This window comes from Parus major, chromosome Z (assembly GCF_001522545.3).
Source record: "Parus major isolate Abel chromosome Z, Parus_major1.1, whole genome shotgun sequence".
NCBI lineage: Eukaryota > Metazoa > Chordata > Aves > Passeriformes > Paridae > Parus > Parus major.
This window is the reverse complement of record NC_031799.1, coordinates 39291134-39307378: the sequence shown is the minus strand read 5'-3', so window position 1 is coordinate 39307378 and position 16245 is coordinate 39291134. Positions and strand designations below refer to the sequence as shown.

The following is a 16245-nucleotide window of genomic DNA, read 5'->3' as shown; positions in this document are numbered from 1 at the left end:
ATTTGTATTTGTATTTGTTTAAGTAATATTTTTAATAATTATATTTACTGCAGTGGGTACACAACATAGGTAAAGGTTTGGGCATATTATTTAGTATTCTGTTTTATAGTGCATACATAGTATATATAGTAAAAGTTATATTAGTACATAAATACCATGTCCTTTAGGTTATCTGAAGTACAGGTCCTACACAGTTTAATTTCTAGGTACATTTTTGATTGTGAGAAAGTTTTGGCCAGGATGCCTGTATTATCCCTGGTCAATACCCACATGTGCTTTCTACATAGAGGATGGACAGAGAAACCAAGGACTTTTTTAAATTTGTCTCGATGCGAGCTTACCTTCACAAACATTCTGAGCTTGCCAATGCTCACATGTGGATAGTACTTAGCTTTACCAGTGCAGTCCAGAGTGCATCTCTTATTTCTGACACCATAATATACTGAATAATTCTGTTTTCAAAGCAGGGTTAAAGCAGCTTTAGATTAGGAAATTACTGGGTTAGAAATTGAGTAGGATGGTTAAACCAAGTTTGAGAGCAGCTCAGACTCTCAGTTCAGACTTCAGTACAGACCAGAATACTTTTACTTCATGGAATAAAATATGGTGCAGAGAGTTACCTACTCAGATATCTATGCTGCTAAGTGGCCCTGTTACTGCAATATAGTATTTCAGTGTTTCAAAAACTGCATTCTTTGAGGAAGATGATATGCTTTCAAGCTATTAAAAAAACCCAGTATAATATAGTGCCTGTAAATGCATCAACTAATATTCAACAAGCAGTAATATTGCATTAAGTGTATAACCCTATTAATATTTATGCAAACAGTGTTTATTAGGTGCAATTATTAGGTCTGTTATTCCTATTAACTGAGGGCCACATTACATCTTTTTAACCATTAGATATCTGCGTAGGTTGTGAGGACTCTGCATAATCTAAAGTAATTGCATGTTCCCTATACGTGATTTGGCATAAGAATGAAGTGGGATAAGAAGAAGGGGGATAGGAAGAAAGAAGCTCATTATATGGTTATAATTCTATGTTTTCTGGGTTGGACCATGAAACAGTAATTGTGTCTACTGTAAAGACTGGACTGTTTGTCACGTTGAATATAATTCTGCTCTAAGAAGCTTACAGACTGCTTCCATAGATTTTAGGTACTGCTTTAGTACTGTAGTCTGGAGAAAAAGCAGTCTGATTTAGTCCTTTATTTTTTTGAAGAGGACTTAGACTGAAAAAATCACAAAATATGTATTTTAACCTTTAGACTGTTTAAAAAAGCAATAAAAACCTATTTAATACTCAACACAATTGATACATTCTAAAATGTGGTTCTCCCAGATAAAAGCCTTGTAAAATTACTGCAAAAAAAATACTGGTTTCTAAACTGGCCATTCTGAATGGTGTTAAAGGAGTATTCTGAAGTACTTTCAGGTTATTGTTGAAGCCAGAACCCGAATTTTAAATTAAGACCACGCAGTTTAAATATGCCCTACATTAAAAAAAAATATAAAAATCAAGTCATATACACTCTGTTTACAAAACTAAAATGAATTTTTAGGAGGTGGCTGCTGTCCAAAAACAATTTTGCAAAAATTTAAATCCTAACTGAACACTTCATTTGCTCACAGTACTTAAACTTCTGGGGCGTGGTTCTGGTTCAGTCAACAAACTAATTGGCACTTTCATGGACAGTTATATTTGTTACAGACTACAATTTGGATTTGAAGGGACAAGAGGTCTGGAAGGGTCTCACCCTCCAAATAGTAGGTCATCTCTGATTTTTGTTATAGTGTATTTCAACCTTTACATGCTGTGTTAGTGGAATTACAAAGCATGGAGCTTAAAGTGGACATTCAAAGTCACTAGCTCTCATTGCTTATTGCTAGCCTAACAGGTTAGCTTCAACAAGCCAAGTCACTAAATGATCTGGTTGTTGTTTCAATTGGTTAGTTGGTTTGGTTGGGGACTTTATATTTATATTTTTTTTTCCCTTTGAAAATTCAGAGATTAGAATTTATTGAAATTTTACTGGTACAGAAGAGAGAAGGTGCAAAGATCTGTGTACAGAAAGATAAATAATGAGTGAATAAATAAAGTGAAGCTCATCTCTGTTTCTAAAACTTACGGAAAGAAAAGCTACATACCGAAAGATGTTGGTTGCTATGTACATCTCCAGTTGCAACATCTGTGGCTTATAGCTATGGTAACAGCACTGTTCATACAGCCAGAAATGTGTAATCTTTTAAATACTGCTCATCTAAATATTTCAGAGAGCTGTCAGATATTTGGATTCAAAATGTCTGAACAAATTCATTCTGCTTCACATACCATAAACATGTAATGACAAAAAAAACACCACACAACCCAGAGAAATCAGAATATATTCTCTATTTTTTTGTATGCTAAAGTTTATTATTACAACTCTTTTTTAAAACTTTCTTCTTTACATTTCTTTGTCTTTTTGTTTTCTTTATGTAAGAAAAAGGGAAAGTAATTTTATCAGTTAAATACTGCAAAAAAAGTTTACTTCTTTCACCTTGGTAAAAATTGAAGTAAAGATTTTCCTTTTTTTAACAGGACACTGAAACACATTTCTTTTACAATAATTTGGATTCTTTAGTTGGAAAAAAGGCTTTTATTACCATGATCTGTCAGTATACGACTGTTTTAAATACAGCATATTATGCATTTGAAACAGGCTTGCTAAGGTTAAATGAAATCCATTTAACCTTTCAGTAGAAGGAATTTGTAGACATCACTCTGTTTTCTTGCTAAAGTGTTAGATAGAGCCATGAAATGTGAGGATATTCTACATATTTTTTGACAGGAATGTTTGTGTTTGCAGGGTTTGTTCACTGAAATTTTAGAAGTTGTTAAATACTGTGCTGAGTGGTGCAAAAGCACTAAATACACAGATGAGTTAACACCTTATCCAAAATAATAGTCAAGACTGATTCATCAGATGTTCCTATGAAATTCACTGACAATTGCATTTTATTCCTGTGCTTGACTATTTGCCAGATGAAATGGAAATAAAATATATAAAATGAAAAAATGCTGATCTTTTGGATCACTGTGGATGCTTCCATGTATTTCTCTATTCAATGTGGATGTGGCTGATTTCTTTTTCGTTTTTTCTAGGCCTTTTCTGGAAACACAAATGCAGACAGTGTTGTGTACTATAAGCTTCAGCATTCTATTAAAGCAAGATTTCTCCGTTTCGTACCTTTGGACTGGAATCCAAATGGCAGGATTGGAATGCGCATTGAAGTGTATGGATGCACATACAGTAAGTTTATTTCTGAGTCAGCTAAATGAAAAGAATCTTCATCAATGTCTTTTCCTACCTAAATAGCATTTGAAAGTAGATTTCTAAGATTAAATTTATTCTCAAATAAAACTGATTCCATAAGTTTATGTTTATACTTCACTATTTCTACATCAACTATCAATATGTGGTGCTTATTTTCCAGTCCTTTCTGTATTGGAATGAATGGTGTGGACATAATCCAATAACTGATTTAATGAAAACTCTTTTTTTTTTTTTTTTTTTTTCCCATAGTCCTAAAAATTGGATCTTAACATGGTATACTTTCTATCTATCTGAAGGCCAAAATATGGGAAATGTTTACAGTTTTAAATCTATGTGGTCTTGATCCTGAGCCAGTAAGAGTACAATAGATGCATCTGCAAATAAAAAATTGAAGGACACTTTGAAGTTTTTATGTATTTAAGGGATACTTTTAGAATAGCTTTTGTGCCCTTAATAACTGACATAAGCCTTTGGAAGTAGATTGTGTAAGTGTTGTGGTTTTATTGATCTGCTGGACAGTGTAAATATTCCTGACATCTTCCTGTTACAGTTTCTCATCCCTGGATTTTTTTTAAAAAAAATTCCTCTCAGAAAGATTTTTACTGCTTTTTATTCTTCACATCTTAAACAGAATTTATTTTAAGCAATTTCTTTAATTGTTTTTTGTGCATACTTTGATCTGTTCTTTGTTGTTTTGGGTTTTTTTTCAACTTCCATACTTTGTATGGTTGATCTCTTTTGGATGGTCTCCATATATCTGTTTTCTATTGCCATGCATTTGTATCTGACTTAAAGTGGATATCAGGGAAACATATCTCTGGGCTTTCTGTCTTAAACTTGACTTTGTAAAATTGGTAAAAGGTAATGAACTAAGGATATTGAAAATTTAAACCTGGATGCAGGAGATTAAGGCACCTGAGAAATCAGGTAAACTTCCCCATCCCAGAAAACAGGCCTCTCATGCCAGGAGAAGGGCCTGAAAGGCTCACACAAAATTCCTCAGTGACAGCTGCTTTGAGACTGGGAACATGACTTATGATTCTTAGAGCAATCTGAGAAAATGACCTTGAAAACTTGACTAAATGAGAAATATTACCATGATTCAACTTACCCTCAACTCTTTTAAGTACCAGAACAACCAAAGTTTAAAGATGGAGACTGAATAGATGAATTTATTATTCCCACCTAAAATCTCATCTGAGTCTTCCATTTGACACCTGATTTCTGTGGTACATGATGGGAGAATTGTCTTTTTTCTCTTTAAGCTTAATTTTAAAATTCATTGATAGTCACCAACTTTGCTTCTTCACCGTTCTTTGCCTTGAGCATGTGATAATATTTAAATCCTTGCTCAGTTTTGCTCTTAAAATCCAGATTTCAATTATGTACATTCACTATCATAATTTTCTCTGTCACAACTTGCAAGATTCATATTATGTCTGTCTTCTGTGTCATGCCTATTGCCCAGCAGTGAAAAACTCTATGTGTCTAAAGGATAAGTAAAGAAAATATCCATGCAAATGAAAAAGAAAACATTTAGAATAAGCAGTTATGAAATTAAAATATTTTTGTGTAGCTATTAACTAGTTTTGACGAAGATTATATATTTTTTTTTGCATTTTACATACCGGGCACAAAATTTATCCTATAGATAGCTTATGGAAGTAAATCATCGATAGTTATCCTCTAAGATGAGGATGAAATTAAAAGGATTATCTACTTCATCCATTATTTACTATAATGCAGTATGTGAAAAACAAGATGTTGTCCAAAAAAATGTAGGTTTTTTTTAAGCTGGTTAAGATTTTTTTTGAATTAGTGATATTGGGTGTTGTAGAAATGCTTATTTTCCCTATCCTATAAATACTATCATTCCAAATGAATTGCAGGCCTCTTATCATCTCTGTATTTATTTTGAACATCTACTGGTTACCAAGTGCTTCTACGAGCTAAATTCAGTGATTGCCATTGAAGACAAACCAGGCGATTATAGATTTATAGTTTTTAAAAAATATTTTAAAATACAAAAGTTTAATTCTTTCTCTCAAATCTTTTTATCCATTTGTCAGACACAAGGAGGACGTGTAGTTATTATTACAGTATTTATGCCTGGCACTTTTTGAATGACTGTGTACTTAAAGTAGGACCAGAAAAAAAGAAAAGCAGAAATGCCAATAATATCTACTTTAGCTTTGAGTCACATGTTTTACATGTCCCATTTTCTCATCCTTTCCTTCAGGGAGCTCTCACTGGGTATTAGATTTTTAGAGTAAACTCTCTTTTCATTTACCATCAAGTATGTGAACTGTGTTCTGTATTCAAGTGCACTGATTTCATTCTTCAGTCTTTACACAACTAGAACTAAATTTCCAAGAATACAGAATACAGGAAGTAGATCTTTCTACTCCATAAAGTGATGTGAATAAATGCATGTTTCTATGTCCTAAAGAAGCCATTACTATCTCAGTGAAGTCATACTTACAGGGCAAATTTTGACAGTATTTCAAAATCTACTTCCAGTCAAATGCCTACTCTGAATAACTTTGCCTAGTATTCTCAAAAATATTGTTTCCCCTTTAATTACAGCCTCAGTGAGGCTTGGTAATACTCATGATATTCTCCTGTAGGATGTAGCAGATTATTGTGGGTTTTGTTTTCCTTTTTTATTTATTTTTTAATTTTATTTTTTTATTACATGCAACTCCTTTTCTCCTATATACTGTTTAAATCAAGGACTGTCACATTTAGATGTCTGTAAAGTATGCATCCACGCAAGTCCTCCCATTTTTGCCTCAGCATTTATGGAGTGTAGAAAGGCCAAATAAGGGTAGTCAGTTATGGACTATAGTCAGTTACAGGAAATGTTAGAAGAGTTCCCCTGCAGTTTTTTTTCCATTGAGTTCTCCCTCCTCACTCTGCTGTCTCTGCAATGTTCCTTGTTTTTTTCACTCATGTTCTATATTCATTTAAAAAAATGGAAGGGAGGAAAGGAAGGGGGGAGGGAAGAAGGAGGGAAGAAGGAGGGAAGGAGGAGGGAAGGAGGAGGGAGGGAGGCGGGGGACGGGGGGAGCCAGGCAGCAAAGCAGGCAGGCAGGCAGGAAGGCAGGCAGGAAGGCAGGCAGGAAGGAAGGAAGGAAGGAAGGCAGGAAGGCAGGAAGGAAGGAAGGCAGGCAGGGAGGCAGGAAGGCAGGCCGGAAGAAAGGCAGGGAGGAAGAAAGGCAGGGAGGCAGGCAGGGGGGAAGGGAGGGTCGGTTTTCTACTTCTAGGTGTTTCACCTGTCTTTATGTAAACTGATAAAACATCTGCTTGTGCCTTGACTACACTGCAAATACTCTGTGCTGAACCTCTGCCCAAAATCTGTTGGAAGCCTCTGCCTGATAGTTCTTTCTATTTAGTGTGTACAAAAGAGAATAATGAATTACTACTGACATTTCCTGCATCTTGTTCCTGAAATGCCACATTTTGACAATTAAGCCATGTAAAACACAGTTCAGGTTAAGCTTTGTCATGACACTAAAAAAAAAGAGATCTTAGGAATGTGTTAAGCTTAAAATTTCCACTCTTCTTTACAATACTCTCTTATTTTATCTTCTGAAAACCAGTAGTCTGAAAAATACAAAACAAAGAAACAAAAATGTAGGAATTTTTTTGACATGGTGGGCAGAAAGGTTTAAATATGAAAATTAAAAATATATTAAATTGTAGAACTGGAAAATAAATATATAATGTATGTTACAAATTGTTAGATATGTATGTTATGATACCTAGCAGTAAGCACTGCAGATACTGCACAAACCCTTTTGCACTGTTCTCTATCACTTCTAACTATATTGAGGCTATTACAGCATTTTCTTCCTGGCTGAAATGTTTAAAGTCAACATCACAGTTACACCAGTCCAAAAAAACTTCATATTCTCCATAACTGGAATAATGGCCTGTTGGTTTGCATTGGTTTAAGTTTTTTTTGGTTTTATTTTTTTTTTCTTTATAGAACATGAGCATTGATTTCAATTGATATAAAGATTTAAAAAAAAAATTCAAAGATATTTCAGCTAAAACTTTTGATCCTGTCACTAGGATTCTTGGTTCTGTGGTATGTGAGGCTTCCAGAATTTCCAGTTTCTCAGGGGCATTTAGTGATTTTCAAAGATATTTTCACCAAGTGTACTAAGTGAACTAAGGATTTACATCACATTAATTTAAGGAAGACATGTTGCAAATTATGGAAACAAAAGATGAGTGCTCATAAAACAAGTCCACCTGTTTGTTTCTTTTTCCTTTTTACAACAGTAGAGAAAATCCATGTAGAGGGATTTTGAAGTCCAGCAGCTACTAGAAGTGGCAAGTAGTTGGTAAATAAGTGAGGAAAATGTTATGCTACCCTGGATATGTGCCCAGAGCCTATTTATCCTTACAACCCTGTAGGACACCCAAGCTGTCTTTCTTGCAACCCTTTAAATATATTTCTAGGGGTAATGCATGGATGCTGAAGACAAGACCTGTGTGAGAAATGTTATAAAAAATTTGATTGCCATCTGCAACCCTTTCGTAATCTTCATTAATTCATGGAGTGAGGGCAGGGACAAAATTTAATTTTGTTTATTTTTAAAATTTAGACATAGAAGATTTTGCTTCTTGGGAACTAGTGCTGCAGAATAGTGTAAGAGATTTTGGAGAGCCATGTTAATGTTTTTTATGTTCTTGTCCCAGTAACTAATAAGAGGACTGTGTTCCCAATCCTACAGTTATTGCCTACTAAGAATATTTCTAGTTAGCTGATTTGGTAGATGTATATAAATGTACAAGCGGTCTTATTGAAGTCTTTATTGAAGCTATTCTACATCACATTCATTATTTTATTTCAACATTAATTCACAGTTTTGCTGTCCACATTCATTCAATGACAAAATGAAGTAAAATAGTTAATCTATGATTCATACTTAGGTAGAATGTCATATTTATTCATTGTACTTTTGATAAATGAGTTCTTCATTATCAAGATATAAAGAAAATCAAGAAATTATATTTAAAAATACAACGGCATTGACTTCACAAGAGCCTTTTGAAAATGGAATATGAATCACTAACCTAAAGTATAAGAGTGAATTTGAATTAATTTCATTTCCATGCTGACCATATGGAGAAATATTTTAGTGAAATTACATAAAGTTAGTAAATAGATAATGGGTTTCCCTTGACTTGCAAGAAGTTAACCAGTCATCTGAAAAACAACATATTTTATTGAGTGTCCTTTACATCTTCATTCACTTCAAAAATGTATTTTTCAAGATTAACTTTTTTCTTCATTGCATATGAACTGTGAATACTCTAGGAGCTTTCTATAGTGTTATCAGTTCCTTTGTGTGTGTGTGTGTCTTGTTCAATCTCTACTGATTTTGATGGATATTCTTTTTTATTATTGGTATAAAACCATTTAGCCCTATTCCCTTCCCTTCCTGAAGGTCAACAGCAGCCTTCTTTTTGTTTTTTTTATTTTTAATCTTGATTTTGTTCTTTGGAATGAATTGTGAATAGAGATTTTTTAGCCTAAGAATACAAGTAAAAACAGAAATGGTGAAAGTACTTTGTAGTTCCAAGGAAAGGAAGACCTACCTTTTACCTTTGAATAGAAGCTAGATCTATTCTCACATGGTTTTATTATCTAGTTATACCATCATCGTTAAAGCACAGCAGTCTTAATGTACGAGGAAGAATAAAGTACAATTTACAGTCCACAAGTGGATCTAGAGATGTTAGTGATGGAACTTCATACCATATTGAAGTAACATGCAACTGTTTCTTTTAGACATAAGCATTATACATTATCTTTCATTTCTTTACTTCTAGGGTCTGAGGTGGTTGGCTTTGATGGGAAAAGTTGTCTAATTTACACATTTAATAAAAAACTCATTAATGCACTGAAAGATGTGATTTCTCTGAAGTTTAAGACAATGCAAAGTGATGGAATTCTCCTCCACAGAGAAGGACAAAATGGAGACCACATCACCATGGAATTAACTAAAGGGAAGCTGTCCCTACTCATTAATTTAGGTAACAGCTATAGTCTCATAAAGTCTAATATAGTTATTTGGCATTATTTGACTAAAACTTCTCTTTAAACTGTTAAGTAGATTTTAATGTATAAAGTATGATAAGCTAGCAGTATATTTTTGAATAATTATATTTTTGAATGAAATTAATAGTTTTTTATTTTTCTTCTTTCAAGGTGATACTAAAACTCATCCTTCTAATGCCCAAGTTAATATTACGCTGGGCAGCCTTTTGGATGATCAACACTGGCATTCTGTTCTCATTGAGCATTTTAACAATCAAGTAAACTTTACAGTGGATAAACACACTCATCATTTTCATGCAAAAGGAGAATTCAGTTATTTGGACCTTGATTATGAGGTGTGAAAATTACCTTTCCTTTATTACATTTATTACCTTTGTTATGCAAATGCAATGAAACAGGCAAAGGAAAAATAACTTAAGGAAGTTTGTAGTCCTTAAGACATTGGGGATTTTCTGTCTGTTAAGGGAATTAATCAAAGAAAAAGAGTTGTTCTTGGAGTACAAATCTTCCGCTAGACTATCAGCTCAGTATTTTCAAAGACCATCTTTTTCATCTCAGAATTCATTATTTTTATACCTTTGTTTCAGTAGTGCTGCAAATGTGATAAAAAGTATTGTAAACATAATGAATGAGACCCAACTCAATGCTATTATTTAATGAATATTAATATTATGAATATAAAACTTGATGAAAATTGCAATATATCATCATAAAACCATTTTGGAAATGTTTTATAGCAAGCCTTAAATCCCTACTAGATTCTGAAAATTGTACTGTGAAAAAATCTTGATTGTACAAATAGTAGATTAATGAAAAATAGTAGGTGTAATATGCTGTGAAATTTTCCTGCCCGTGGTTAAAAATACCACTATTTCACAGTTGTAATATGATGACTGGCTGCTTTATGTTTGCCCTATACTGTTTGTTGGATAAGACAATGAGTGATAGAGCAGAATGTCTGGAACCCTCAGACTTTATTGTACTCATTCCAATTTTTAAACAATTTAGAGTGAGATGTCATGCTGTTCTGTGTCTGCATTACTCCAATTCAGAAATATCGGCTCAGAATTTCTGAATGTAAATGATAATATTAAAGTTCAGAGGACAGTACTAATTAAAAAAAAAGGTGAGAATGAAAATAACTGGTTGACAAATAGGTATCTTTTACTATATCAGTCAGTATTGCAAATTAAATGTTCATCTCATCCAGATACTGTACCTTGAAGTACATGTTGCTAATACAAGTAAAAATAAAGCATAAAAACATTAAAAAAGAACTACTGTGTTTATAATTGCACTTCTGACTATAAATTTTTTAATAAAAATGAAATATCATAAATTTTATTTTGGTTGATTTTTTTGGGGTAAAATTATTTTAAACATTGAGCAAAATTTAAAAATTAAAATGTTAATAGTTTAGACTGACCTTTTTTACGATGTTGTCCAGAATAGCTTTGAAATATGTGAGCTCAAATGTTCACTTATACTGGAATCCTATTTCTGATGGTGTCCAACAGTTAAAACATAGACTAGAGCAGAACTAAGGTCACCCTTGTGGCTATGCTTTTGTACAATAATTTACAGCTCTCTAGCAGCTTTTGCCTTAGGGCAGAGACATATTTAGACAGAATGATATTCTTGAATTTAGTAGCTCTCAATGGGTTTTTATTTTTATTAAATCTTCCAATCTCTTTCTGAAACTAATTTTACAGCACCATACAAAGGAACTGCACAGCCTAGGCATTTTTAAAGGAAAAATGTACCTCCTCCTTTAGTTAGTTTAGAATCTGTCCTAGAATAATGTAATTTGAAGCACTCTTGTTCTCTGTTATGGTAGTTATGGTGTGCACAGAATGGAGAAGTTAGACTCAAAATTTTAAAGAAATTGCTGCTAATTTTCTTCTCCCTTTTTACACTGTTTTGCGTAGTTTCCATGTACTTGGCCTTTTCTTTCTTCTCATTGCTTTTGCAGCTGTAATGGACCCTGAAAACTGATTAAAGGCACTGCAAAGAGACATCAGAAGAATAAAAAAAAAACCAAAAACCAAAATGTCAGAATAATTTCCTACATACATCTAACTTGATATAGCCTATTTTTTTGTTAGTCTATTCTTTTAATATGCAGATGTGATACAGTGAAATACACAAGAAGTAGCAGATTCGTTATAGGGCCAGTCTTTGACTTCTGCTCTTACAGTATAGTCAACTTCTTTCCTTAGAAAATTACTTAATAGTATTATTGATTTCTTTTCTCTTTCTAAGCTCAGCTTTGGAGGGATCCCAGTGCCTGGAAAATCAGGGACATTATCACGCAGGAACTTTCATGGGTGTTTTGAAAATATTTATTATAATGGAGTGAACATTATTGACCTGGCCAGGAGGCATAAATCTCAGATCTACATTGTGGTAAGAGATTTATAGTTAAGAAAGAATAAACAACTAAAAGAGAAAAAGATCATAACCACTTTCAAAGTCAATCTGTTAGCACACATTTCTAGTAAAATCTACGTTAGGTAATGAAAGAAAAACTAATTACCAAGTTGGGCTGTTTTTCACTTTATGCTGTATAGACTCACCCTAGTAGAAAAGGCAGGATGCATTTTATTCTTGAGGTCTTTAGTTGATATTTAGCTGTGTCTGATATCAGTGTTGTGTGCTATCTAACTGGATGAAAAAAGTCAATGAGAAACAAGATGCATGAGAAACCATCAAATCATTGGCTTTGTACCAGAGTAATGAGAATATGTTCCTGGCTACTAACATTAGCAGTGCATTTTAAAAGTTTTCCATTGCTGAGGACACTGATCCACTTTGCTTTGTCCAGAATATTATAATTTTGATAGGTAAGTTCTGTTTTTATACTGATCTTTGTCTGAAGACCTGTAGTTTAGGTTGGTAGTTTTAATGCATTTATTGTGACATGGACAACAGTAATATTACCCAAATTTCTACCTTTTATAGAAACAGTTCCAATTACAAAAAAATGTCTCTGTGTTACAAAAGGCTTTCTAGAAATTTTACTTAGTCCTTTCCTGTTGGTTTTGAGGTTTCTTTTCCCCTAGTACAAGGGTCATCTCTGTTTGCAACATGTACTTATTTAGTAGCAGGAAATGCAAAAGTGTGATAGAAATCAGGTCAGAATAATTAAAAAAAATATTAAATGCTTTCATGATCCAAATATTTTAACATGGGTTTCTGTTCAGAATATGAAGAATCAAATTTGGTTCTCTGTCATAGATGAAATGGACAAGAGGCATCTCTTCTCATGTGAAATTCACCTGAAATATTCCAAAATTAACTAAGCTGGTACCTCTGCATATTATTCTCTCCGTGATGCTTGTGAATACTGCGGAATGGGCAATTATAGTAGGCTCTGGGTGGAAAGTGATCTATGAAATTATCTGCAATAGGAAATTTAATTATTTTCATGTCAAATGTTTTAAATTGTTGTGCTAGTTTCAAAACTATTTAGGTGATGTTTCATAATGTAAATACTATAGAAAGAACCTCTGTTACCAAAGAATCCCTGTTAAATAGGCACTTTACTGGTGGCATCTGCAAATGGCCAGCTTTTAAGATTTAACCAGGTTTATTATTCTGATGAATACCTTTTTACCATGTGTCAGTTTAGCTGACTATTCATTTCAATACAGCTGAGTTCATAAGACAAAGCTTTTACTTATTTATATATTTTCCTTGAAGAAAATGAAAACACATAAACTTTAATATTTTGCCACACCAGGGACTAGTAAGTATTTTTTTTAAATTAATTTTAAAATACTTAGTGTGTGGTCAAATTTTATGTATGCTCAAAAGTTTAATTCCTCCTAGTGTTGAACAGAAATTCAGTGTATTTTAAATTCCAAAAACATTATTCTTTATTAATCTTTTTCCAGAACAAATTAGTTATAGTTCAAATGGTGTCAGCGAGTCATTAGGTCAGAGTGCCCAATGTATTACTATCAAGCACCATAAAGTGTTAACTAACTCTGACATCAGATGCAAAAAATGCCTTATTCCCATTCCAGATTTCTTATCTGCATCTGTACAAGTACAAATGCAGGTTACTCTCAGAGTTTCTCAATGAATTCAGCCACAAGTTTACCTAAGAAACAGTTATTTCAGAGGAAGGCAAGCACAAAATAAATGCTAGGTGCATAAATCCAACTCATCATCTAGTCGATATGGGCCTGCTTGAAAACATATTCTCTCTTAATTTAAGAAGTATGTGTTGTGCATTTTTAAGTAGGAAGGGTTTATATGTGGAATTTTTCTGTTTGTGAAAACAAATACTGGAGTTGGTGGACATCTCCAATTGCATTAATTTGGAAATAGTTTTTTTCTTAAATTTAACACCATCTTAAACAATGAGTGCCAGCTCATTTTTCTCTCCATCCAGGCATTTAGACCTACATAGCATTTACATGCAGTCAGTGGCATGGCATTTATTTGTCACTGAAGAATTTGTCAAGTCCCTAATGCTTATTGAGACTGAGCCAAACTAGGAACAAAGCAGGTCTTTCTAACTCCTGAAGTGGCATTAAATCAGTCTCCTAATTTAGGATCTTACGTCATTCCCTCAAAGGTCCTTGCCACTCTTTGTGCAGGCAGATGAATCTATTCTGGTCAGACAACTATGTTAACATTTCTCAAATTGGTGATGTTTGTGTTTGATTTTTAGACTAAAACATTCAAGTACTGTGCACCATGTTTTGAAACTCTGCAGTTTCCATGGAGAAGTTCTCATGACTGTTCCTAATGCCATATTTGTTTTATTTCTTTCTAGGGCAATATGTCCTTCTCGTGTTTAGAGCCACAGGTGGTTCCTGTTACATTTCTGAGCTCCAGCAGTTTTCTGGCACTGCCAGGCACATCAGGGCAAGATGAAGTATTTGTCAGTTTTCAGTTTCGCACTTGGAACAAGGAAGGACTTCTATTATCCAGTAAACTGCACCAGTCTTCAGGTGGATTCCTCTTATATTTGAGTGATGGCAGAGTCAAAATCAATCTTCATAAAACAGGAAGAGTAATGAGTGACATCGCTGCAGGTAACAAAAATTAAGAAAAAAATTCCAAGGTTTCTCTGCATGAAAGAAAAAAAAAAATTAAATCTTATTTACTTAGTACTTGCTTTCTTGACTTATTTTTATGATTAGTTTGTGTGCAGCTGTGCTTTACTTGTGGGAATTTTACACCCAATTGTTTCTAAATGCTTTCTTTTTCCACAAACATACCTATTCTTTTTTTCCCCGTGAGTGAGCAGAAATTACTTGCAGTAATATAGACTGAAAAATTGAGTCCTTAGCTTAACATGCATACAATATGTACAGCTCATGAGTATAACCTGGGAAATCTAAGCAGCTTTTTCAGTTGTGAAGTGTAAGAAATTTAGTCTCTTACTGTGTCAAGCTAAGCCATTAAGATGTTTTTTGCCATTTGTCAGTACTTTCAAAAGGTATTAAGAAACTAATTTTTTTTAAAGTTGTGCATCACTATAAATATGGCATCTATTGTTTTCTAGAGCTTTCAATTGCAGAGATGTGGATTAAACAGGGACAGTGGATGTCCAATACCAGACTGTATTTTAGAAAACTGGGGCAAGTTTGAGTCTATTGTAAAGGAAAAAAAAAAAAGGAATTTGAGGAAAATGAATACCTGAGAGCTAAAGGGTCACTTTTGTATTTAAGTACTGAATTAAGACTAAATCATCTAGTTTTGGTAGTGCACTGCTAGGCATCCCACAGGGTAAAACAGATTTTCAGAATGTTAGTATCTTCTAGTCCTCTAATGAGTAATTTTACCCCTGGCAAACGAATATGTCAAGACAAAAGGATGAAGCAACTATAGTGATACACAGTCATGTTAGAGAGTATTCAGTTGGGATTCTAAGTAGATTCCAATTTTAACTTTCTCTCTGCCTGGCAGGAATGGGACTCTTTCACAAAGAGTCTCCTCAGTTTTCCTGACTGTTCTTGGCACTTGATGTGAGAACAAGACTATTGCCCCAGTCAGGAATCTCCGTCTTTCAGGAAATATGAGACCAGGACAGAAAAACATCATCTCCACCTTTGCAGACTTTTTATAAAATGCTGAGATCCAGTAACATCCCATATAATAATATCATTACCATCACCTAGCAGCACTTCATCAGTATTGTAGTATTCTCTGGCAGTTCATGTATCACAGCTACCTAGAACTTCTCATTATTTATGCAAACAAATTAAATTCTGCCCTTGTAGATGGATTATATGATCTGATATGATATGCTGAGTTCCAAGACAGGAAAAACTGCATGATAGAGATTAGGTGGATAAAAGGGGTTACAAGGAATATATGAGTATGAGGAAATTGAGGCTGGGGTTGGAGTGGTGTCTGTATGGATAAAGATGACCAGAGTCCAATAACTGGAAGAATATATTGTAGAAGCAATGGTGAATTTGGATGCAAAAACTCATTTATGATATCCAAAACAACACTTGATCTTTGATTATTTTTGACCCATACACAAGCATATATTTTCCATTTCATATTCACAAAGCAGAATATTATCAGTATAAAAGAAGCCAAGTTAGTTTTGGGTATGTAATGATAAACAAGTGAGAAATCCCCAAACTACTTATGATCAGTATAAAGACAAAATAAGAATGAACTGATCTAAATTGTTCTCAAAATTTATTAGGCAGCATAAGGCAGACAGAGTGAGCAAAGCAGAACCAAGAAGGACAAAGAAACAACCACAGGACTTGAGTATGAGGTCTCCTTAATCATCATTCTATGCTCCTGTTTCTTTTATATTGATTCTTGACTTTATTGGCTCTTAATAAATGAAAATGTCCTTGTCAAGTAAAGGAG

The 16245-nt window shown here is 33.6% G+C and overlaps 1 protein-coding gene across 2 annotated transcripts in view; it reads left to right on the top strand.

Annotated features, from left to right (window-relative positions):
- CNTNAP4 (contactin associated protein family member 4) overlaps window positions 1–16245 on the top strand; it is a 203400-nt gene that overhangs the window by 123555 nt on the left and 63600 nt on the right. For both annotated transcript variants that reach the window (XM_015615186.3, XM_015615184.3), the window contains exons 4-8: window positions 3146–3293; window positions 9165–9368; window positions 9544–9728; window positions 11656–11799; window positions 14180–14441. In XM_015615186.3, coding sequence (XP_015470672.1) covers window positions 3146–3293; window positions 9165–9368; window positions 9544–9728; window positions 11656–11799; window positions 14180–14441 — 943 coding nt within the window. The remainder of the gene's footprint in view (window positions 1–3145; window positions 3294–9164; window positions 9369–9543; window positions 9729–11655; window positions 11800–14179; window positions 14442–16245) is intronic.